General features: G+C 33.9%; 1 protein-coding gene across 2 annotated transcripts in view; it reads left to right on the forward strand.

The window, feature by feature from the left end:
* The window catches only part of Oatp30B (Organic anion transporting polypeptide 30B), a 41442-nt gene extending 28420 nt beyond the window's left edge, over window positions 1-13022 (forward strand). For both annotated transcript variants that reach the window (XM_089230964.1, XM_089230965.1), the window contains exons 13-16: window positions 4239-4426; window positions 6194-6258; window positions 6981-7104; window positions 9770-13022. In XM_089230964.1, the coding sequence (XP_089087090.1) occupies window positions 4239-4426; window positions 6194-6258; window positions 6981-7104; window positions 9770-10133 (741 nt within the window). In that variant the 3' untranslated portion in view covers window positions 10134-13022. The remainder of the gene's footprint in view (window positions 1-4238; window positions 4427-6193; window positions 6259-6980; window positions 7105-9769) is intronic.
* The last annotated feature ends 11222 nt before the right edge of the window (window positions 13023-24244 follow it).

The following is a 24244-nucleotide window of genomic DNA, read 5'->3' on the forward strand; positions in this document are numbered from 1 at the left end:
AGAACCCTGATTTACCCAGCCTCAATAAACTGAGGCATGTAGTAGCCTAAAGTTGAGTCATCATGTATCCCTATGATGGAGCAGCATGATATTACATGAATGAATCATGAAAATTGCTCTGAGAAAAATACAAAAAATTCAAAAATCAAGAATATATCAATGTAATTGCCATAGAAAGAAGTAGCAAAATGACTGTCTGAGACTACTACTGTACCGCACGCCAACTCTGGAAAAGCTGTAGCTTTACTGTTGTCGCTTACTACTATCTGAGATTGGAAATGGCATTAATCATAAGTTGAAGTCTCTTGTGTCAAGATCAATTCAAAGGCAGCTTTCAAAAGAAGGTTCATGTTGAACAAAAGCCAAATTTGACAATTTCAAACAGCAATGCACCCATGGAGTTCCATCTCTGTGGTACTGTTTTGCCGGAGAAAGCAAGCAACGATCTGCTATAGCCACCATCAGACCAGAACATGGCTCCCACTCTGTCCCAAAGAGGGATATAAACGGTTAACGAAGCCATGCTGGAGAAAAAGAGAAGAAAGAAAAAAAAAATCAACTAAAATAAAGTTAAAAAAACATACAATAAAAAAATTGCAGTATTTTTTGCAGACAAACGCACAAAAATATCTGAAACCCGCCATATCAATGGCAAATTCACGTCTACTGCTGGTCAAGAAGACTTTCAGCATTTCAAGAATGAAGATAGTGAGAGTCACAAACACTCCACCTCTCTTCATATTGTGTAAATGAATTTCTCGCTAAAATAATAAAAATATTAGACATATATCAAATCAGGATTAAACACATATAACAGAAATCAGTGGAACAAGTGAATCAAGATGAACATCACTGTCCAACAGAGAGAAGACATTCGAATGAATATACAACATTATAAGGACCCTCATGGTTCATAGAATTTGTGCGTGAGTCACTGTCATTAAGTACTTCTTGTTGGGCACTATTATTTCGTCATTGATGAATTTCATCAGGGTACATAACTTGTCACAAATTTCTTTGTTACTGAGGATATATTTTTTTCCAACCTATGATATTTTCTGTTGGGCTATACAGGTAAAATCGTTGAGTAACTGGACACTCTATGACGAGGTGTAAAATGTTGCCCCCTTCCACATATTGACATTTCTCAGACCTTTGGTGGAATCTATGTAGATATGTGGGGAAGGGGCCATGTTCAGAGATTTTCACCTTTTCTTTTGTTCATTTAAGGTTTTAACTTCACTATGGGGATCACTTCGAAGATCTTCCTTCCAGTCCTTGTGTTGTGGATCCATCTATACTGTCAGTTCCTTCTCCAGTTCTTTCATTGCCCACAATTTGGGAAGAAATAACGAGAAGTCACTATCTATTCTTTTAGTTGCGTTTGGCCAGACAATCAGCCAGTTCATTGCCTACATTCTCTGTATGTGCCTGAACCCAATGTAGGTGGACATGAGAATTGTTGCACAATTCTCCTTATTTGGCAAGACAATATTCCTTATTTGTCTTGCCATTGCATGTTCAGATAAAGGGTTCTTGATTGTCATAATTGATGACATCGAATCAGAATACATGAACATGGTGGTAGTGTTGTATTCTAGGGCCTTATTGCTAGCCATCAGCAAAGCAAAGAGCTCCTCCTGGAACACAGTTATTTTTGTTCAACTTGCAAGACCATCTATAGAGGACTTTGTCATGTTGAATTGCGACGAAAGCTTCTGCTATTCCACCTTCTATCTTTGAACCATTTGTGGAAATCGGAAAATATTGCAGTTCAGGATGAGTGGATATATTTTTTGTTGCGATTTGGTGATCAAGCAGCCAAATCACTGGATGCAGTGACCAGCCAGTGTTCTTTTGTTGGATTTGTTGTGGGAACAAGATTGCATTACCATTTAATATCACCAGCAATTTATTTCGCAGCAGCATACTGGCCTTGGCCTCAAATTCTACAACTTCATTCAGTGCGGAAAACCTGTTATGGCCTGAAATACTGATGTCAGTGTGGTCGAATGCGCTTTAGAAATGTAGAGCAGGAAACCTCATTGAAGAGAGTCCAGGTGTCTGCATATTTTTTTTTATCTTAGTGCCTCGTAAAACTGTTGCATAGCAAACGATCCATTGAGCAACCATTATGTAAAGTGTTCTTCTCATTGGGAGCCGATTCCCCAATGAATTTTTACCGGTGGATGCCCAGAAAGGTGGAAGAAGTTGATTAATCCTTTTGCTCTTGCCGCTGTGGTGGATGAGTGGTCATAGTGATATGCTCGCATCACGAGTACCCGAATCCCATCATCATCTCAGTGTTGGTCAGCTGAAGTTGGTTTTCTGTGGTTTCCAACTTCGAGGCACAAATGTGAGCCGATCTCCCCATTAAAATGTCTCGCTGCAGAGAGCAACAGACCTACAGTAGTATACTATTTAATCATTACACTTCATGCAAAGTTAGAAAAATTGATGACAGATGGCAGCACTACACATAACAAACTTCATTGAAGGTTCACTACACACACACACATTCCAACATGTACCAATTCATTAGAAGTTCTGCAGAGGAATATGGATGAGGTGCATGTCTGGTTTAGTAGAACTTTTGGTCATTTCTCCAATGTGAGCATGCCAGTTTAATTTATCATCGAAGTATATGCCAAGTATCTTGATTACTCATAATCTCTTACTGAAAGACCCTCCTATCTTAATAGATAGAATGTTTTGGTGATATCCAAAAAAAGTTTGTTTTTTCCAATGCTATTTTCAAGCCGTTCTTTTGCAGTCATTCTGCAATGATATTCAGGATTCTTTTCACCAGTTTTCCAATACCCTCAAATGTAGGGCCCAAGGCAATAACGGCTATATCATCAGCATATGCCTGGACCCTCACATTCTTGGGCCATTCTAGATGTAGGAGACCGTTTATGACAATGTTCCACATAAGTAGTCCAGAACATAAGAATATCCCTGGGGACAGCCCCCTAATCAGGGTTTTAGAGGCCAGCCCTCAGGTGAATCAATAGAGACTGTTCTGTTGACCAGAAGATGGCATGTGATATTGTTTAGTTGACTAGGTATAGGAAGGCCATGCAGCTTCTTCATTAATAGGTCATGTTTAATGGTATCAAATGTGCCCTAAATATTAATGGTGATGATTGCTATGGCATGTTTTTTTAGCTTTTTGTCTTCCTATTTCGTTTCTGATTTTGATTAATGCATTTTCCATGGAGTGACCATGTCGGAATCCATATTGTAGTGGACTGAAATAGCTTGAAACAGGTAAAAGACTGCATGGTGATGGGTTTTAAAATTTTAAAAGGCAGCAAGAATGTAAAATTTAATTATGTTGATTAGTCAATTCTTGAATCAAAGTTCATGCTAGTCAGGGAAAACCTGAAATTGTCAGAGAACCTGGAAATCTGTGACAAAATTGTTAACTCCTAAAATTTCAGATTAGACATGTCTGATCAAATCATGTGAATGTTACAATGACATTGGCATTAGAATTGTTGAGAGTTGACACAAGTGATATGAAAAACAGATCATGAAACAAAATAAAATGCTAATGTTTTTTAATGTAAAAACTGCTTTCATGAGCATACGTAAGAACATGACAAAAATTTAATTTTTCTTATTTTAAAATCAAATTTTCTTTCGTATCTTTACTTGTATTCTAATCTAGTAATGGGTGTTATTTTAAGGAGTTTGATCTACCTTCAGCATTGTCAACAGATCAAGCAAAAACCAATTTGCTGAATTCGTCAATGGAGTTACAATATAATAGAAAGATATTTATTTCTGAATTTTGAATTAGAGATAAAAATCTGAGCATTTTCAGCAACTTATCTTGACAAAGATTGGAAGAGCTGCAGCAAGTTATCAGAATAGATCTCATTTTGTCACATGGTTTTGTATCTTGAGCATCAGGTTTTAACTGATAACCTGACAAAGCTTTGTAAAACCCTCTATTTTTTGTCACCCATAGAAATTACTTCTGACATGTTAGAATTTTTGGATATCCATTAATCATTTTGTTTTTGAATAAAGCAAACATCAGAAGAGAGAAAAATCAACAAAAAATCATATATAATTTAAGAAGAGTAAATGTGCTTCAAGCCAATGTTTGGTGAACTTATTTATATATTTATTAATTTTTTATTGTATAATATTATTAATATTTATCTTTGAAAATTACATTATCCTATTGCCATATTAATTGTTATTATTCAATCCATTTTTTTTTTCAGAGTTATTCCAATTGTGCCTGCATTGCGGCAAACAAGAGCATGGCTCATGAGGTGCTGGCATTCCCACTCGCAACTAATGGTCCATGTCCAAATTTCTGTCATGTTATAATTCCATTCATGATACTGTTGTTTGTTATGACTCTGGTTGTATCAATTACACACATGCCTCTATTGATGATCACCCTCAGGTAAGCATTATGCAATATATTTTGTCATTTGATTTTTTTTACTATTACTGGGATTACTTATCAGATCAAGAAGAAAAAAATCACTCAGCAAGGAAACCATTGGTAAATCATCACTTGGGCAAAAGAACCCTGGGTCTCTTGCTCAAATAAATGGTCATTTTTATCCCTGAAATGATGTTTCAAGCGCTATGTACATTGTCATCATTGAGTCATGCAACAAAGTTTCATTTTCTGGGGAAAAAGACAAAATTTGTCAAACAACCAGCATTAGTTTGACCTTCTAATATCCGAATTAGGTAATATGACTTGTATCTTCTTTAACCATATGTCCTGTTTTGTAATACATGATGTCACATTTTTGCAAAGAGCAAGTCACTGACCTGTCATCTGAGAATTTCCATCCAAGAATTTTCGACTAGCCTTCCCCATTCCAAAAGATCCCGTCTAAGCAATGGGGTATTTGTTATATTCCACACACAGATTATTCCTAAGGCTACATCTGTCAAACCAAACACTGAAATGTAGATTAAGCGAACATAAAAGATGCATTAAAATCAAGATGTCCACAATAGCTTTACACTTGGAGTGAAGACCACAAATTTAATTTTCTAGAGCAACAGTTCTCAACTGGTGCTCCACTGATCCCCAAGGGTTCCGTTTGCACCTCCCAGGGGCTCCACAGTGACTCTAGGAAAATAAAAGGAATTGGTAGATTTGATAGATAAGTAAATAAGAGAGGCCTACCAGGTTTTGCCAAAAAAATTATGTACAAAAAAGGGCTCCTCAAGTCAAACAGGGCTCCGCCATAGAAATTATATACTGAAAAAAGCTCGAGTCAAAAAGGTTGAGAACCGCTGTTCTAGAGGATAAGGTGATCCAAAAAGTTTTATCCCCATTTTTTTCAGATTTCTTTGAGGATACTTACATAAAGACTTTTCATAAACAATTAGTAAATGACACAAAATCAATGCCCTCCATTCCGTTGCTTTCCCACATTTTCATCTTGAAAAACATTTGAATGATATTCGAAAGTGGTCAAACTGGACATATGACATCACTAACAACAGATGTTAACAACTATAAAGTCAAAATTGAGAATAAAAATACTGAACTAAACGAAACAACGCTGACCTCCACAGAGTGCCAAAATATGTCTGTTTTCTAAATGGTTATTTGTCCTTGCCACGTCAATATTTTTGGTCTCCTACAGTTTCAGGCAAAATTATTCATTTTGATTAATCAACCATATTTATCTTTAAAACATGAAATGTAGTAGGCTAACAAAAAATCTTGGGTTAAGACCACTTCAGAAGGGGGGGGGGGGAGGGGAGGATGCTGCTTCAATCTCATTTATCATAATAGTAAATTAAAGAGAAAGATGATTGTCAACCTGTGAGGCATGACCACCCCTCTAGAAGATATGGGATGACCTATATTTGGTCTTCAATGTAGCATTTGCAGAACATAGATATTTTTAATGAATGCAAAAATTTTTTTAGGACTTAATTTGTACTGAACATAAAATCTAATTCTGATATTATAAAATGTTTTAGTCATGGAATAAGTGCTGGGAACCTGAGATGGTTTTAAGAAACATTTAAATTTATGAAATCGTGGTTCTTTAAACATTGTTGATGGTATTCTGCAAAATGAAACAATCTTCATTTCCCATAAAAAGTCAAACTCATTTCAATCTATATCAAGAAAGAAAAAAAATTATGGGATAATGAATCTATTCTACTAAACTTAGACTTTTTACTTTTACAGGTCTGTTGATGAGGAAGAACGAGCATTTGCCTTAGGAATGCAATTTGTTATATTCCGTCTTTTTGGTAATAAATTCTTAGATTTATTTTTTTCCTTCAAGAACTTTTTAAGAGAATATATTGGTTTTGAATCCTGAGCTTGGATTAAGCATAGGAGTTAAAATGTGAAGCTGATCTCCAGCAATAGCAGATCTAAGCTGTTAATATCTATTGTAGGCTTTCTTTAGCTATACTCTCTCAAGTGCAAAATATATTCATAGATTAACATTTTAAAATCTGTGGGTTGTACAGAACATCACAGTATACTCAGCTTCAGCCATCCTATCATATCCAATTCACTTTAGCTTATTTATCTAGTTAGTCGTTACCAAGTCTGTCAGTGAATGATGTGTTTCAAATTCATTGTTAAAAAATAGCTTCTTGATTTTACTATCTAAATTTTGTACTCAAAACTGAGGCGTACATTTTAAAATGAAGGGTTCAGTGTTAAATTATGTATCACTAAAATCTTAGGCTATTTTTTCTAAAGTTACTTTTTGCATGCATGATGAACAATCATAAAAATAACTAAAATAAAAATTTGGAACCATTTTGTTCCACATAACACTTGATGTACTTATCAAGTGTTATAAGAGAAAGAAAATCATTTCTTTGCATCGAAGTGTCTAATTATTTTCCAGACTATTCTGATATCTCTCTTCAAACATGGGCTGGTGTTTCTAGGGGTTTATTGTAATCATATTTTACTTAACTCCTTTGCATTTGTTAATTTTTTTTACTGCTTCTAGGTTACATACCTTCACCTATTATGTTTGGCAATGTCATTGATTCTACATGCATCCTGTGGAAAGCACACTGTGGCCGACCTGGAGGCTTTTGCCTCATGTACAATATTGAGCATTTCAGGCTGAAGTAAAAAAAATTCTCAATTTCTGTTTTGTTCTTCATTATATTTTATTTAAATTATGACTAATTTTTTATAGATGTTCAGTTTCGTGGCTTTGTGTTCATTAAATTTCAGATTTTTTATATGAAATTAAAGTTGATGTGTGTGTGTGGTACATTACAGCATTGTTGAGAAAGCTAGTGTGTGTGCATAAAAAGTTAGGGGAAGGTAGGGTAGTATTAGACACCTAAGCTTCTCCTTTATTATAAAATAATTTTACAGCTCAATTGGACCAAATTACATTTCATACAAAACTTTATTGTTCCATAAAAACAGCTCTTAAAACACATTTTTCTAAGATAAAAATATGAATTTTTTTTTTACACTTTTTACAGTCATTACATTTTCATCAGTTTTGAGGAGGGTTGTATCGGGCATGAACAAATGTGCAAGAAGAAAACTACTTTTGGTTTCACAAACAACTTATTAATAATAGGCAGAGTTATTTTTGAGAAATCTGTAAAAGTACAAATTACAGATCTTAAAATTAAGAGGTGATAAAAAAGAAAGTGATTCATGATAAGGAAGTGGTATAAATGAGAAAAATTAAAAAAATTATCATTCTCCTTGAAAATTTAGCAATTTGTTCTAAAGACATGAATTCTGCGCCTGTTTTTTTTGGTAAAACAAACATCATATTCGTAAAACAGATTGTTTCCTTCAAGATTGGTGCAATTTTCATAAGCCGAACAATGAATCCAGTCTTCAAAGGTTTCACCACAGATGATGCAGTTAGTCTCTTGGCCATGGCCCCACATAGGGGGGGGCTGACAGGGCTCACCCTGGGGCCTGGAACGGTTCTCATAATTTTTTGCTTTTTCAGGCTATAAATTAACTACAGAAGGGGCCCGTTAAAATTCTGATCGAGGAGCCCGCAAAAGATCCCAGCCTAGGGCCCCACTACAGGATGTGGGGGTCATGATCTTAGCCTCCTCTTTTTGCTTAAGATTTTAGTTCCATTTTGTTTTCATTTTCAACAAGTCTTCTGGTTTTTTCCTTTTTCTCTCTTTATTTAGATGATTTTTCCCCAGCAGTTTTATCTTAGCTGCATTGATTGTCTTTTTCTTCTTTCTCTTTCTTTCGTTCAAGTTTGGCTTTGTATTAGGGGCCATTCCAGTATGTATTATGTAAGCAGATTTTCAGCCATTTTTGACCCCCCCCCCTTGTCAGCAAAAGTCAGCAAAACACTGACACCCCCCTCCCCCATGTCAGCAGCTCAGAATATTTCATATCTTTACAAAGGGGTGGTTGATGACGTAAGCAACCTTCAAACCCCCCTCCCCCCTTGTCATCAAAAGTCAGCAAATCCGAAACCCCCCCCCCTCGATGCTGACATAATACTTGAATGACCCCTTATGTCTTATCAGCCACGGTGCTCCAGGGCATTTCTATGCCCTTTTCTTCATGGTTCAACTGTACGTGTAGAATTTTTCATGTTTTGTTTAATGCTCTCATTTGTATCAATAATCATACCAGTTTTATAATGCACTGTAATATTTTCATGTACAGAAATAAATTGAAATTTAAATATTACATTTCACAGTCTATTTTAAAATTTCACTTTTTTACCCACAACTGTGATTTTATATGAATTTTGTATTTGAACTGCTAGGAAGTAGTGATATCTCCTTTAAAATATTTTGAAATGCAGTTGCTTCGGGAGTATCCTCAATAATAGAGGAAGTTGTACTATCATTTTCCAAGGCTGTTCGAATTTCCTCCATCTGCTCTTCTGCTACTGGTTTTGTAGGACTGGGCAAGCTCAAAATTGTTGTAGATGTAGCGACATTATTGTATAACTCAGTCTTCTGTTCATCATTGAATGTTCTTGGAAAAATCTTAACATTTCCCAAACATGGTTTCATTTCTATCTCTTTGCCTTCTGCAAAACATTTTATTTCATCTCTTAGTGTGCTTTTGGGAAAAAAATATCTTTCACTTGATTCCCTAATTGTCTCATTTCCTTCATTCCAACTTTTTCTATAGCTTCTTTCATATTATTTTCCTCCAACCTCTGACGTAATTTACGCATATCAGCCAGCGAAAGAAAAAAATTCAGTGAGTTTATAATTTTTATTAGCCTTAAACTCTGTCCGATATAACCCGCAACATCATGGAACAAAACATCAGTTACCACATATGTATTAGAAGGATTGAGATTTGCGTCCTACAACTTAAAGGACAATAAATGTTTTCAACAAAAAACAAAACAAGTTATACTCACTTTCAGGCAAGCTATGACAACCAGTTATCTTCGTTTACTCAAAACTCTATTAAAAAGATCAAATTTTCTGCCATGTGTCAACAACACTGCCACTTGACTAAATATGGCGGCATCCAAATTTTCTTCCTTCACCCAACACACTGTTGTCTGCACAGGTGCTGCCATCTGCAACAAATTTTGGAAACAGCTCTTGTCCGATACTACCCGACCTTCCCCTATATCAACCTTAATGCACAGGAAACCTATTGATTTATAGAATTTGAGAATGTAACCTTCAGAAAATATTTACGATAACTGTCTATAAAATGATAGAAATATCTCTTTTCTTCTAATAATTACAGTGTGTATTAATCAAGCTGTGTGTGATTAAGTGATTGTTGCTTGACATAGGTGATTTTATTTTGAAGGTATATTGGTGTCTGCTCAGGATTGAAAGTTGCATCAGGGCTCCTTTTCTTTCTGGACTGGATGCTTATCTCATGGAGGCACAAGAAGGACATAGAGCAGCCGCCAACCATGACAGTTGGTGAAATTGTCTCTTCAATCATCTCCTTGGATCGTCTTTCTGCTCTTGGCTGGGCAGAACTCCCTTCAGACAACCTCAAAGATGTGCCTGAAGATACAGAACCCCTGGAAGATGGTGCTGAAGAAGATGACTGCACTGCTGCACTTCCTGCTCCTCCGCCACCTCCAACATCTGTCCCTGTAAGGAAAACTCGAAAGATTGTGAAAAGGGGTAGCTCGTTTAGTGACAGCTTTTATCCAAAGTAAATGAACCTTAGTACATGCACAACATCCATTGCATGAGAGCTTCAAAATATTTTCTAGTGATGCATGCTCAGGATAAAAGCGTCTCTTGAGTGTATGGCTGTGCCTTTACTTATCTGCATTAGCAGTAAGAACTTTTGCTCCATTAGTCTCTGCATTTGCAGTATAGTACATCGAGTTGACTCAGTACTGAGTGTGGAAATGTTACTTCAAGAGAATGGTTATGAAAAAAATCCCTGAAGTCTTTTTTGTTAGTATTTATTAATTGCTGTAGGTGAATAGTTAGTAAATAAAAATATTAGAAAGGATTCGGCTGCAAATAGTTTTAGATTATAAATATATATACATATAAGCACATGATATTACATGCATGTAGAAGAACATGTCTAAGATCTTTGTTCTATGGTTTTTTTAGGGAAATTTATCATGCTTATGAGTTTAAATAGAGATTGATATAGCTATAGATTTGAATAGGAAGTTATTCTTTAGATTTAAAAATTGTCAGTTGTGGAATTGGGGATAAAAGATGTATTAACGAGAATATATATATGTTTTCCTATTTACATAAATATTTAGGTATTTTGAATAATATTTAGCAAATTATATATAGACAGGAATGTCTTAAACTATTGCTAATTACCAGATTTTAAGATTGAAAATCATATGTAAAATCTGACTATTGTAAAATCACTCTGATAATTATGAAAAGAAAAACTTGACTCTAACTTAAAATAATGCAGCCTGAAATCAAGAATCCATAGTTAAAAATAAGGTTTAGTAAAATAATTTAAAATGCAATTGTAAGCAATACTTACATCAGATCAGTGAATTCCACATGTTCACACGAATAGGAAAACACCAGAATATCTCTATAGTTTTACGAAAATGTTGTAATCATGCCAACATTTTCTGTAAGATTATGCAAAACCATCTATATTAAATTTGAGGCTTCTGATTTTTTTTTTTTTTTACTTAAATTGAGCTATAAAAAGAGTTGTAAAAAAATTGTGCAGAAATGAATTTTATGCTTGATATATTTTCTTACGCTCTGGATATGTATGATGCTGCAATGCAAATGGAACACCTATCTGTTCTGCCTTAATTTTGTACTTGAATTTTATGGAATGAGAATTTATAATTCTGTGTGAATGTATTTTGTCATCCTGTTAACACGGTTAAATGAATATTGTCTAGTGAAGGGACTCTATTATTATCATTATATTTTGTACTCTAGTTCCATTAACTTTACTCATTTTTCTTATCACAGGGAAACCACATCAAAATGTTTTTTTGATACTTATGACAAGCACATTTAAATCAATTAAATAAATTGATAAAAGTTAAATAGTTGATTAAATAATATAATGCTGATAAATACACTGTCCTGTGGAAGATAAATTTAAAATATTAGCATATGTGCATATTTAATCATGATTGCAAGTGTATCAAAATGCAATATATCAATTTGATAAATATTTGAAACTAACTAGGTAGATAATTTAGAAGTTTGCAATTGAAGTCTTTTTTTTCATAAATTAATCATAATTTTTTTAAATGAATGTTTAGGTTTTTCTATTTTCAGTGGTTTATAATTCTGAATATTTAAAAGAAAAAAAAAATTTTCTTTTCCTTGAATTTTTAAAAAGTTTTCTAATAGCACAACCTTGTCAACACAAGGCTTCTGTATTTTAGAAGTTAATTATATACGGTTAATCAAACTAGTAACACATTTTTTTTAAAAATTTTAGAAATTCATGCAACATTTGTTGTGTATCACGGTTTCCAGCAACCTTAAAGGTCAGAGAAACTGAAAAATGATCTGGGAAAGTGTAAATGTAAAATATTTGGCAAAAGTCAGGGAAATATGTGAATATTTCATGAAAGAGTCAGGGAAAAGTGTTGTGAAGGGTAAAAGAAAAGAAGGGCTTGAAAAACACAAAAATTCAAAATTTTGGAAGGTTAAGATTTTGAATTGTTTCTTTCCTCAAAAGTTTTTTTTAGGAAAAGTGAGGGATATTTCTGAGTTTTGGTCAGGAAAATGATCAAGCAGATTTTTCTGGGAACCCTATATTATGTTAAAATTGAACATTCAAATTAAAAATGCTTAAGAAAAGTTTGCACTCTTTGAATGCTTCTTGATGCATCCAAAGATGCAAATTATTAAAAAAAACCATTTTTTTTCTTGGTTTTCAAATTTCTTTAGATTTCAAAGTTGGTTGTACAGTATAATAAAATAATTAAATTTGATTTTTCATTCATGTTGACACTACAAAAATGAATTTGTGCAGAATGCACTTGTGTGCATTAGGAACAAAAATACAATTGTAGCTGAATAAAGATGTTATCAGTTTTTGAAAATTAAGGCTGTCACAGAGACAGAAGTGCCTGGAGTAATAAATTGCATTGTTCAAGAACTTGAGAATAACACTATATATGAATTTTTATTTATAATTCACGATTTTTTTACTTATTTTACTTTGCAATCACGATATTTATTTTAGCAAAATTATATTGTATTAATCCAAATGTGGGATTTTATTTATTTTTGAGGGTGCAATCATCAGTGTATATGTTTCTTCTGTATATGCAACTTTACATTGCCTATCAATTTTTATGACTCTTGAAATTAATTTTTCTTTCAATGTGTGAACATTTAATGCTTATGATAGCATTAAAAGTTAGAAAAAAAGATTGGTGTTATTCGTTGAATGAGTAACAACTGTGAAAGAGTCTGCCATGAATGACTGAATTTAAGAATACAAAGCTATGAATGGCAGTAAAAATACATTTTATTTGGCAAAACTTTAGCTAAGGCATATTCAAATGTGTTATTTAAATAACAAGTGAATTTTCTTTTTATTGTTTTTACTCCGATGGTTTGTTTTTAGCCACAAAAAAAAATCATATTTACACATTCAAGTAGTATGGAGAAGATACTTATGTGATTATCATGTGCATTTTGTGATATTTTCTGTGAAAATGTCTTTCCTTTTTTTAACTGTCACTGTGATTTGTATTGGTGTTGGCATGTTTTTATTATAAATTAATCCCGATGATCAAATATGTATAAAATATGTACTTAATTAGTCCCAGATATTTATGAGAACCATACATTGTATATAGTGGATAAAAGAAATTATTAGAAATCTCATATATATATATATATATATATGCTTTTACAGCATAAAAATTCTTGAAATTTTTTTTATTGAAAGTACCCATGTAAATATGTAGAAAGATATAATAATATATATAACATGCTGGTTACAATCATACCAATCTAAAATAGAGATATACCTAATAAAACCCCATCGTCTAGAAATACAACATTATATATACTCTACATTTTATAGCATGTAGTATGACATGTTATTGCCTCAGAGATCGAGAATATATGTATTGGAAGTATTAAGGCTCCATCCTTTATTTATTTATTTTGAAACAGTATTCCCGTGTAAAGTTGATTTGTTATTGACATCCTACATTGTAAATCTTTTTATGTTGAATATTTATGAAATTCTAAATGTTAAATTATAATGTTGAACCTTCCCTGTCGAATAGGTAAATTTGAAGAAATCTAGTTTGAATAAAGTATAGATGTGTAAGAATCTGCTTCTTAAATAGTTCAATTTTCAATCAGTAATATGAATATTTATTTATTAGTTTTTTTTTATATGAACAGAAATACAGTCAAACTTGGTTAAAATGACATCGGTTATATGACACGTAAGCTATTTAGAACATAGACTGAGTTCCAATGGGCATAGCCATGAATCTCTATTTCTCCCTTCTTTTTTTAATATCTTTAGCTGGGGTACGAGTGGTAAGATGGTCTTCTACCACCATGAAGGCTGTGGTCAGCTCTGCAGGTTTGATCCTGAGGAAGGACAGATATGTTCTTTCCCTAGCAAACTTGAGGCGACCGCCAATAGATGGTGCCTCAATATGCTCTCCTCAGAAGTCCTGTTAGTCCATGACGAGGACAGAAGTATAACATAACTTTCTGGAGAGGAAGAGTTCCGACCCAGCTCAGTTGGTAGTAAATCACTGTATGGTGATATGACTGGAGTTAGTGTGCTATAAAGTAGCTAAAAGTAACAGTCGAGGGATCAGGATCCCTGACTTTAATTGCCCACCGTATCCCTCCTAACCTTGCCATTTGTTTGCAAAGACTTCTGTTCAGTGTGTCTGATTCAAGAGAAATACATCAAGAGCAAAAAATTGCATAATTGAAGTTTAAGTTTCAATTCATTTCTGTATACAAAGAAGTCAAAGAAAGGGTGTGATGCAATCTTTGTTTATTTCTCCATCAATTTAGATACTGGGGGGAAATAATGTTCTTGTTAGGATCTGATAATGTATATCCATATCATTACAGTGGTGCCTTGGTTTGTGAGCATAATTTGTTCTAGAAACATGCATCTAATCAAAAGCACATCCCCATAAATAATAGAAACTCAAAAACGATTCACTTCACAACAGCCTTCCACTCATCATGGTATGAGGATATGTAAATTTTTTTTTTCAAAGATAAAGTGCAGGATAATTTAGCTTTGCTATTGTATTTTATTAATAGCACAACTATATATTTTTACAATAGAATTTATAATTCATAAATTTTTTTGGATGGTAGGAGAGCTTGGGTTTCACTGCTGGAAATCTTTCACTGCAGAAATCCTATATCAACTTGCAACAAGATTGTAAGATAGTTTTTCATGTGTGCTATGAATGCTACTTCCCACGGGCAGTGATGTTTTTTATGATGGGGGCAGCACAGAGTCTCAAGAAAGAAGAAATAAAGTATTAAAAGTTTTACTGATGCGCTTATGCATACAATATATTTTTTAATTGATTTTTTATTGGAATAGTAAAAAAAAATTGACCTTTTTTTTTCAAACCTTGTTTAAACAGATTGAAAGGAAAAAATAAAAAAAAAAAGGAATCGTTGACTCAGTTTTGATCATGTGACTCTGGGCAGACAAAGGGTATGTGTAATGCCTCCTAATGTATACTAGACTATTCCCCTAACAGGGAGTGTCAAGTTGATAAAATACATTAAGCCCACATTATTATGACGTTATTTAAAAGTTTCCACTAATGGAGGTTCCAATGTACTCGTATTATAAGACATTGATATGCCAATATTCCTTGACCATGATCCTTATATCAAGTCAAAATCCATTGACAACTTTTTCTCGTTTTGCAAAACACTTATTTAAAAAATTTTACTCGTAATCCAAGGTTTTATTTTTATTTATCACTCAACCTTGGTTTCACAGTCCTTTGAATGTTTTTATAACTAGAGATGTGAGGCAAGAATATTCTCTTGGATGTAAAAATTGGAAAATAATCGATAATATTCTTTTTTATTTTAATAATGGGGAAAAAGACTAATTCTGTTTATATTATGAAATATAATCTTCAGTTTTCATTACCCAAAGCATTTAATATTTTTTTTTTTGGCATAATCACCTCATAATGGCAACTTTTAGTTTGAGAATATTCTTTTGGTCATATCAGTCATGGTAAGAGGTTTAAAAACTTGGAGATTTTGAAAACCTTTGAAAATTTAAAGAAAATTCTTTTGAAATCAGATGAATTTCTAGAAATAAGTTCAAAGTCAAAAATGAAACCAAAGTTGATTGACAAAAAGAGCCACTCTTGTAATTACCTTCATTCCCAAGAAGGTATACAGATGTTATTTTCGTCAATGAACGTACACTGAAATTTTGTATTCGCTCATATTTCTTTGCAATTTGTTCGATTGAGCCATGTTGGTTTCGTTTTATTACTTTAAAAGATGTGGGCTACAAAACTTTATAATTTTACATTTCTTTCCATAGACAATAAATTCATTTCTGCTATATAGAAGGTTGTTCGGAAAGTAACAATATGTAACCAATAGGAAGAAAAGTAATTTTTTGTTTATCATTGGTAATGGTGATCTTCACCATAATTCTTTAACTTTTTTCAGTCTTTTGTCATTGCTATGCCAGGTCTGGCTCAAGTTGCAAGAGTTTGCTATGGCTTAGGTGGTTCAGAATCCTGCTTAGAGATGTGAGGCAAAAAAAACAACTCCAATTTTTATATCCAGCAGAATATTCTCAACTTTCCTCCTATATTTTTAGTTATTACTTCAAAAGCTAAATTCTTAAGATGCAGTTATTTATTATTGTAGCCCTTCTGTAGAAAATATTCTTCAAAAGATTATAACCAAGAATTTTACATCTCTATCTTATAACCAAATATGACTGTGTTGATTTTGAATAAACATTATCATTCACATTACATATGATAACATTCAAATGTTCTGTCATGAGGGATATTCAAAAAAATTTTCTGAATGATATGTAAATGAACATGTCTCATTTATTTTAATGCTGTACAAAATCCAAACAAATTCTTAAAACACATATGGCTGTTATTTTTCTGATTTTTCAGAATTCCAGATGGAATTTTTTCATGTTTTGAGTATTTCTTTGACATAAAAATCAATCTTATATTAAAAACTTAAATCACAATTTAATTATTTTTGTTTTTATCTTTCTGAAATAATTCTGGAACTTTGTGTTATAATATAAATCAATTCAGAAAATTTAGAGTTCACTAATATTGCTGATGAAAATTATGTTTTGATGTAAAAGAGACAAACATTTCTAAAATTAGAAGTAATCCAAATATTCTGCTTTTTTCATATTCAAAGAAATTTTATTTCTAGTTACACTACTCAAGTGCAGTTCAAAAAAATGCCCCATTTTTCACTTTTGTATTCTAATAACTTTGTGCACATACTCAATTGGATGTTAACTACTAGATTAAATCCTTTTGATTAGTACTGAAAATAAAAATATTTTATCAATATCAGGAAGTTGATAATATGTATGTTATTATATATTACATAAAATCAAACTATGATTATGAGCATTAAAAAACAAAAATCTGTTTCAGAGACAATTTCATGAAAAAATTCTTATCTAAATAGGAAAAGGCGAATGTATTATTTATATCTTATGTGTCTACTGTGATCATTATTTATGAATGGCAATCATATTATGAAATCTGGTTTACCATAATTTTTTTAACTCGTATGCACAGTAATAATTTACCTCTTTGTCATCTGGGATTATTTTTTCTCACAAATTTATGTTCTTATTTATATACATACACACATATATATTTCTGCCATTATTTATTTGTCAGGGTATTAAAGTATGCCTTAGAGGTGCATTTTGCACAGCTTGAGCTTACCACTGGAACTTGGAATTCAGTTGTAGATATAAAGTGTTTTTCAAATATCAAATGTCATTTATTACATACAAATATTATGCACAATGCAATATTTTTACATGATTTAACTTTTTTTTAAAAACAATTTTTTCTGGTTAAATTTTGATTAGCAAGACAAAACAAATTATTTTTTCATCCAGTTATGTCATTTTTATTGCATTATCAAATGCAATTTTTAATGTTTGCATTTAAAGCTAGAAACATGACGTAACTTCATTTTAGCAACCATGCAAAAATCTTCTTTTGCATCTCTGTAATTTTTCAGAAATTCGTTGCTGTGAACTTTTGTCTTATGTATGAATAAGGGGAACTGAGTTTCTATTATCCGTGCCAATTTGTTTTGTTGTGTTCTAAATGTGTAATTGTTATATACTTTTATAATCTTTTATTTTTTAGTGAAAACATCATACTTCTATTATGGAAATGTATTTTATATGATCTGAAATCATTGTTATGCGGTCATTTTGCAATACAAATCTTTTCTGGGTGTCGTTGTATTACTTTACAGTGATTTAGAAAGCAGTATAAGTGGTTCGCATGAAAGCATTCAAGATGTTATTGCATATTTATATATATACATACAAATTATATATTCTTTTTTTCTCCTCTCTTATTTAATTATGTACATAAATATGAAATTTATTTATCACTGTTAACTAATGGGCAGAGTACTTCAGAAACGTTAGTTGCGCCTAGGTTGGAAATACTGTAACCATAATATGAAATGAATAAAAAATATTTTAGATGCACAGCAGTAGTTGCTGTAATGTTGTTTTAATTACTGTTGCTGAGATGTGAATAAGTTGAAAGAAAATTATTTTTTTGTTTAATTCCAATGAATAGGTGTTTTGTATCTTGCGTTTACTTGTTGGAATACAATAATTACATGAAGATATGATGGCACCCTCAGCTATTCATAAAAATGTTTAGAGCAGTGGTTTTTAACCTATGTTCCATGTGCACTTACCAGGGGCTTCGCAGCAGCTCGAGAAAATGAAATAAATTTGTAAATTTGATGAATAAGTTTAAAAAACAAAGAGTGCGATTGTGCACCATAAAAATTATTTACCAAAAATGATTTCGCGGTCAAGAAAGGTTGAGAAACGCTGGTTTAAACGACTGGTTAGAGCATGGGTTTCTAATTAGTGTTCCGTGGAACCCTGGGGTTCTACGTGATCAAAGCTATGGAACTGTTGGAAATCCCGGATTCCAGAGAACTTTTCAAAGAAGAAAACTTTCTTGTTATTGATACTTGTAAAACTGTTCTTTGTTTTGAGTTTAATAAGGTAGTGTCATTTTTAAAAAAATCCAGACTCTTGTAGGACTAACCTAGAGAATGTGAAAGCATGTGAGAAACCAAAACAACAACCTAAAGGGTGAAAGCATGTGAGGGATCAAAGAGTGACTTGAATGACAGTAAAATTTGTACAGGCCACAAAACGATAAATCCACTTCCAGAAAAGGGGGGGCCCCCGGGCAAAGCTCTCGGTGGAAGGCCCTAAAGTTATGTGGTCCTTGTCAATTGCCACAAATTTCCACTTAGAAAAATCAGGTATTTGCCAAAGTAGCACCTGCTATTTATCATAGTACATGAGAAGCCCTTCCCCAGGCAGTACTTGGCCGGCCCATATGCTAAGACAGCCCTGGGGTAGTTTATTAAAGAATCGGGCAGTATATCTTCCTTCAACTCAGAAACAAAATAAATAAAATAACGCGCACACACACACAATGCTTGACAATAAATACCCTTCATTGAAAGGCACAGGAGGTTTGGGTCTGTTTTTGGTTGGAAAACAATTATTCATTGTAGTGTCTCCATCTCGTGTAAACATGGAAGGAACATAGCCAGAGGCACACGCATCTTCATCTCCCAAGTTTTAGAATTTCTAGCAATCCTACTTCAAAGCTCTCTCATATTGAGTACGTAAACAAATAATATCACTACACATTGAAACCCTTGGCGGCTAAGAAAATCCTGCCGAGCTGAATAAAATTTTTATTTTGGTGTTACCAAAGATCCTTTTCATTTTCTAGATAGTGGGCAAATTGCCTTTAATTTCACCTGTACAGAATTTTGATATCTGTGCGAAATGAAAGAGTATCATGCTACCTTATAGAATGTGGGGTGTTTTTCTGCACAGCAAAAAAACTCTCTACACGAAAGTATTCTCATTAGTCATTCTCACACTAAACATCCATATTTTGCCAACTTATTCACCATGAAAAAATGGTGCCTTTCTTAGTTAATTTTGTCTAACCAACAAATGAGTAAAAATAAAATTCATTGAGCCAAAACACAGTATGCCTTTTTGAAAATAACTATACAAAGTACAGGATGCATTATATTGAGAAATATCATAAAACTGGAACTCACTCTCTCCCCTTCTGCCGCCTATCAAATAGAAAATGCAACTGTCATGACTCTCAGATTGGAATTGGTGACCGGTTTTTTATTTATATGCCGTATGAAAAAAGTATGATATTAACAAATATTTTGAGCAATAATATAGATTAAATTGTTAAGTTTGCTGCAAAACTTCAACAGTTGATGTTTGTGAGTAATGAAATAATGTTAGCAAACACTCACTCAAATTTTCTTCCTAAGATTGTAACCAAAAAGCAAATAAACCGGAAACAGTTTGATTACAGTTTTATATGCTTTTTGATTACAATCATACGATACTTTAACGGTTGGTCCGCTTAACATTTTCCCAAATTGTTGCGCCAACGAGTTGCACTGTTGCGGGATGTGAAGGATATTTTAGAAATTTCTATTTGTGTAAAACTATAAATAAATAAAAAATAACATTGTTCCATCATGGTCAGTAATCAAAACTAAACAGAAATCGAATGTTACTTAATGCAGTGCTTTATATCACAGAAAAAAACGAACATATAATAAATTTTTTCATAAAGAATCAATCGATCTCGCAATTAAAATATTTGTAATTCGACACACACCAAAAAGTAATTGCTAAAATTTTGAGGAAATAACCGTTATCACACATGGCGCATCAAATTTACATCGGTGTACAGCAGAAATGTTAAAAAAAAAAATCGGTTTTTCAACCTTAAATTCATTTTTACGCTACACTGGTTTAAAACCAAAAGCTTGTTGGATTCGAAGAACTATAACCAAACAGTTTTATTCTTACTGGACAGATGGCAGCAGCAGTTCCAGCTTAAATCGAGATTTCTCTCTAAAATTCTACTACAAACATAAAAACATAGTAACCAGTTAAAAGTAACACCGATGTCCAGCATTAAAATTAACAATTTTTGATGTGATATTATATGCTGTGCATTTTGACGATGCACAGGTTTCAAACGAACAAACCAATTTTGCGAATTTTAAAAATAGTTTAAAATTTATTTGATAGGTGCTGCAGCAGTCCAACGCTTTTTCACCCTTTTCCTGTGCAATAATATTGATGCATTAGAAGCATTGCTGCCATCTACAAGAAATAAAAAATATGCTTAGCAAAATATCCAGGGTTCCGTTAGTTTTAACTAAACTTATTCAACACAGTTTTAAATAATGTTTTCTTTAATATTGTCGCGTAGTTTTTATTAGATATTCGTTACGGAGCAATTACAAACACAGTCACAATCCAACAAGAACACACGAACATCTCCGAACATTCCATGAAAAATAAACAATAAAATAAAAGACAAGAATAAAATATATCTTGCTAATGGCTAGTCTTGCAGTCGAGTTAATAATGATACTTGAATATCTGTCCTATTTTGAGTCTTGCCACATATCTCCCCTCTTCAAATGTTCAGCGTCTCGCTGTAACTGCTTAGAACGACTCCTCGTCAGAGGTCCAGGAAGATTATGAATACTTGCTGAAAGTCGGTTTGCATTCGCTTGTGTACGGCTCTGCTTCTCTGGATGTGGATCTTCTTGTTGCTCTTTTGGGTCATGATACGGCTTCATCCGTAAAACATGAACAATATCCTTCAGTTGCCGCTTTCGGGACTTTTCCTCACAAGGTTCTACTTCATATGTGACTTGTGATAGTTTTTTCACTACACGATAGGGTCCAAAGTAACGTCTAAGAAGCTTTTCTGATAAACCGAGTTTTCGGACCGGTGTAAAAATCCACACGAGATCACCTTTTTTGTATTGAACATCGCGATGAGCTTCGTCGTAACGGCTTTTATCTTTCGCCTGAGCTCTCGAGATATGCAATCTTGCAAGTTCTCGAGCTTCCTCTGCATTCTTTATTAATTTGGCCACATAGTCACTGGGAGTATGATCGGGATCATCCGGTAGTATGGCATCCAGTGGTGTCTCTACATCACGTCCATGAACGAGGAAGAATGGACTAAAGCCCGTCGTTTCCTGTTTTGCCGAGTTATAAGCATATGTGACGTATGGTAGTATGCAATCCCAATCTTTTTGTTCTGTGTCGACATACATAGATAACATATCTGCCAAAGTCTTGTTGAACCTTTCTGTTAGGCCATTGGTTTGCGGATGATATGCCGTAGTTAGTAGATGCGAAGTCTTACACAACTCATTTATTTCCCTTACAAGATTTGACAAAAATGATCGACCTCTGTCACTAATTATTTCTCTTGGTGATCCATGCTTTAGAATAACATCTTCAACTAGAAATTTTGCGATTTCCATTGCATCACCGCTTGGCAGAGCTTTCGTGATGGTGAATCGGGTGAGATAATCTGTACATACAATTATCCATCGGTTCCCTTGAGTTGTCAGCGGGAATCGTCCGAGCAGATCTATCCCTATTTTTCGGAATGGGGCATCAGCAGGTTTAATCGGTTGAAGATATCCTGGAGGTCGTTGTGATGGTGATTTTCTTCTTTGACATTCCTTGCAATGAGACACATAACGTCGTACAGTTCTATAAATTCCAGGCCAGTAGAACTTTCTACGTACTTTATCATAAGTCTTTGCCAAACCTAAATGGCCAGCTGTGGGTGCGTCATGAAGGATTTTTAGCACTTCCATTCGAAGATGTTTTGGCATGACCAAGAGCCATGGTTTTCCCAAAGGATCGTAGTTCTTCTTATACAAAATCCCATCTAGTATCTGGAAATTTCGGTAACTACCAATTTCTTCAAGCTTCTTTCGGATAACTTGTAACTGACAGTCCTTTAATTGTTCGTTTTTAAAATTCGAAATGGCATTGAGAAAGGGGATGTCGTCAGCTATTTCTTCTTCTTTAGCTTCAAGTACTGGGTGCCTAGAAAGACAGTCAGCATCGCTGTGTTTCTTCCCACTTTTGAAAACAACCGTTACGTCATACTCTTGCAGACGTAATGCCCATCTCGCTAGTCGTCCAGAAGGATCCTTTAGATTGGCGAGCCAGCATAAAGAGTGGTGATCGGTTACGACTGTGAAAGGGCGTCCGAACAGGTATGGCCGAAACTTGTTTATGGCCCATACAACGGCCAAGCATTCCTTCTCGGTTGTTGAATAATTCTTTTCTGCTGTTGAAAGTGACCGAGAAGCGTATGCGATCGGCTTTTCATTTCTATCTTGAATCTGGACAAGAACTGCACCTACGCCATATCCACTTGCGTCCGTATGTATATGGGTTTCTGCTTCGGGCTTGTAGTAGCCAAGGACTGGGTGTTTCGTGAGACATGATTTCAATTGATCGAATGATGATTGTTGCTCCTCTTTCCAAATGAATTTTGCATTTTTCTTCAACAACCAATGCAATGGTGCAGCTATGACACAGAAATCCTTAATAAAGCGTCTGTAGTAGGAACAAATTCCTAAAAATCCCCTCACGTCGGAAATGTTTTGCGGGATTGGAAATCTTTCGATGGCTTCTATCTTGGCTGGATCTGGATGAATTCCATCTTTATCCACTAGGTGACCCAGAATCTTGAGTTTCTTCTGTCCGAAACAACATTTCTTATGGTTTAAAGTTAATCCAGCTCTTTTTATACATTTCATTACCAGTCTCAAACGTGAAAGATGTTCTTCAAAAGTTGATCCGTAAACTATTACGTCATCCAGATAACATAAGCAAATATGCCATTTCAGTCCTTTGAGTAAACTGTCCATCATTCTCTCGAATGTAGCGGGTGCGTTGCAGAGCCCAAAAGGCATGACTTTAAACTGGTAAAGACCATCGGGAGTAATAAATGCTGTTTTTTCCTTATCTTGCTCGTCTACTTGTATTTGCCAGTAGCCAGATTTTAGGTCCATAGAAGAATAGATTCCTGCCTCTGCGAAACTGTCTAATGCATCATCAATTCGCGGAAGAGGATATACATCCTTTTTGGTCATCTTATTCAGGCGACGGTAATCTACGCAAAAGCGCCATGTTCCATCTTTTTTCTTCACTAACACTACTGGGGAAGACCAAGGACTCTCAGATGGTTCAATTATGTCCAGTTTTAGCATTTTATCGACTTCGTTTTGTATTATACGTCTTTCTGCTAGTGAAACTCTGTAAGGCTTCTGTTTTACGGGAAGAGCATTACCAGTGTTTATCTTGTGTTTCACACTTTTGGAAATCTTCACCGATTGGGTTTCAAAATCAAAAATGTGAATGAACTCTTTCAATAATTCTAAAATTTTTGCTCGTTCTCCGTCGTCAAGATGAGGATCCACGAATTGCTCTAGTTTCTCTAATTTTCCTTGCATGTCTGTTACGACTTTATACTTATGCTTTTCTTCGTCTTCTGATCCAGTATCACAAGATAGAGAACACAATTGACAGTCGTCCAGCTCTGTGAGTTCAACTAAAGATCTTCCCTGGGGTATGAGTTGAGACTGCGATGAAATGTTTGATACCCATACGTCCCCTCGACCATCTTCAAGCACGATGACAGATGCT

Source organism: Pholcus phalangioides, unplaced genomic scaffold, assembly GCF_987345545.1.
Source record: "Pholcus phalangioides strain wild (caught in Gottingen) unplaced genomic scaffold, Ppha-v1.0 ptg000004l_1, whole genome shotgun sequence".
Lineage (NCBI taxonomy): Eukaryota > Metazoa > Arthropoda > Arachnida > Araneae > Pholcidae > Pholcus > Pholcus phalangioides.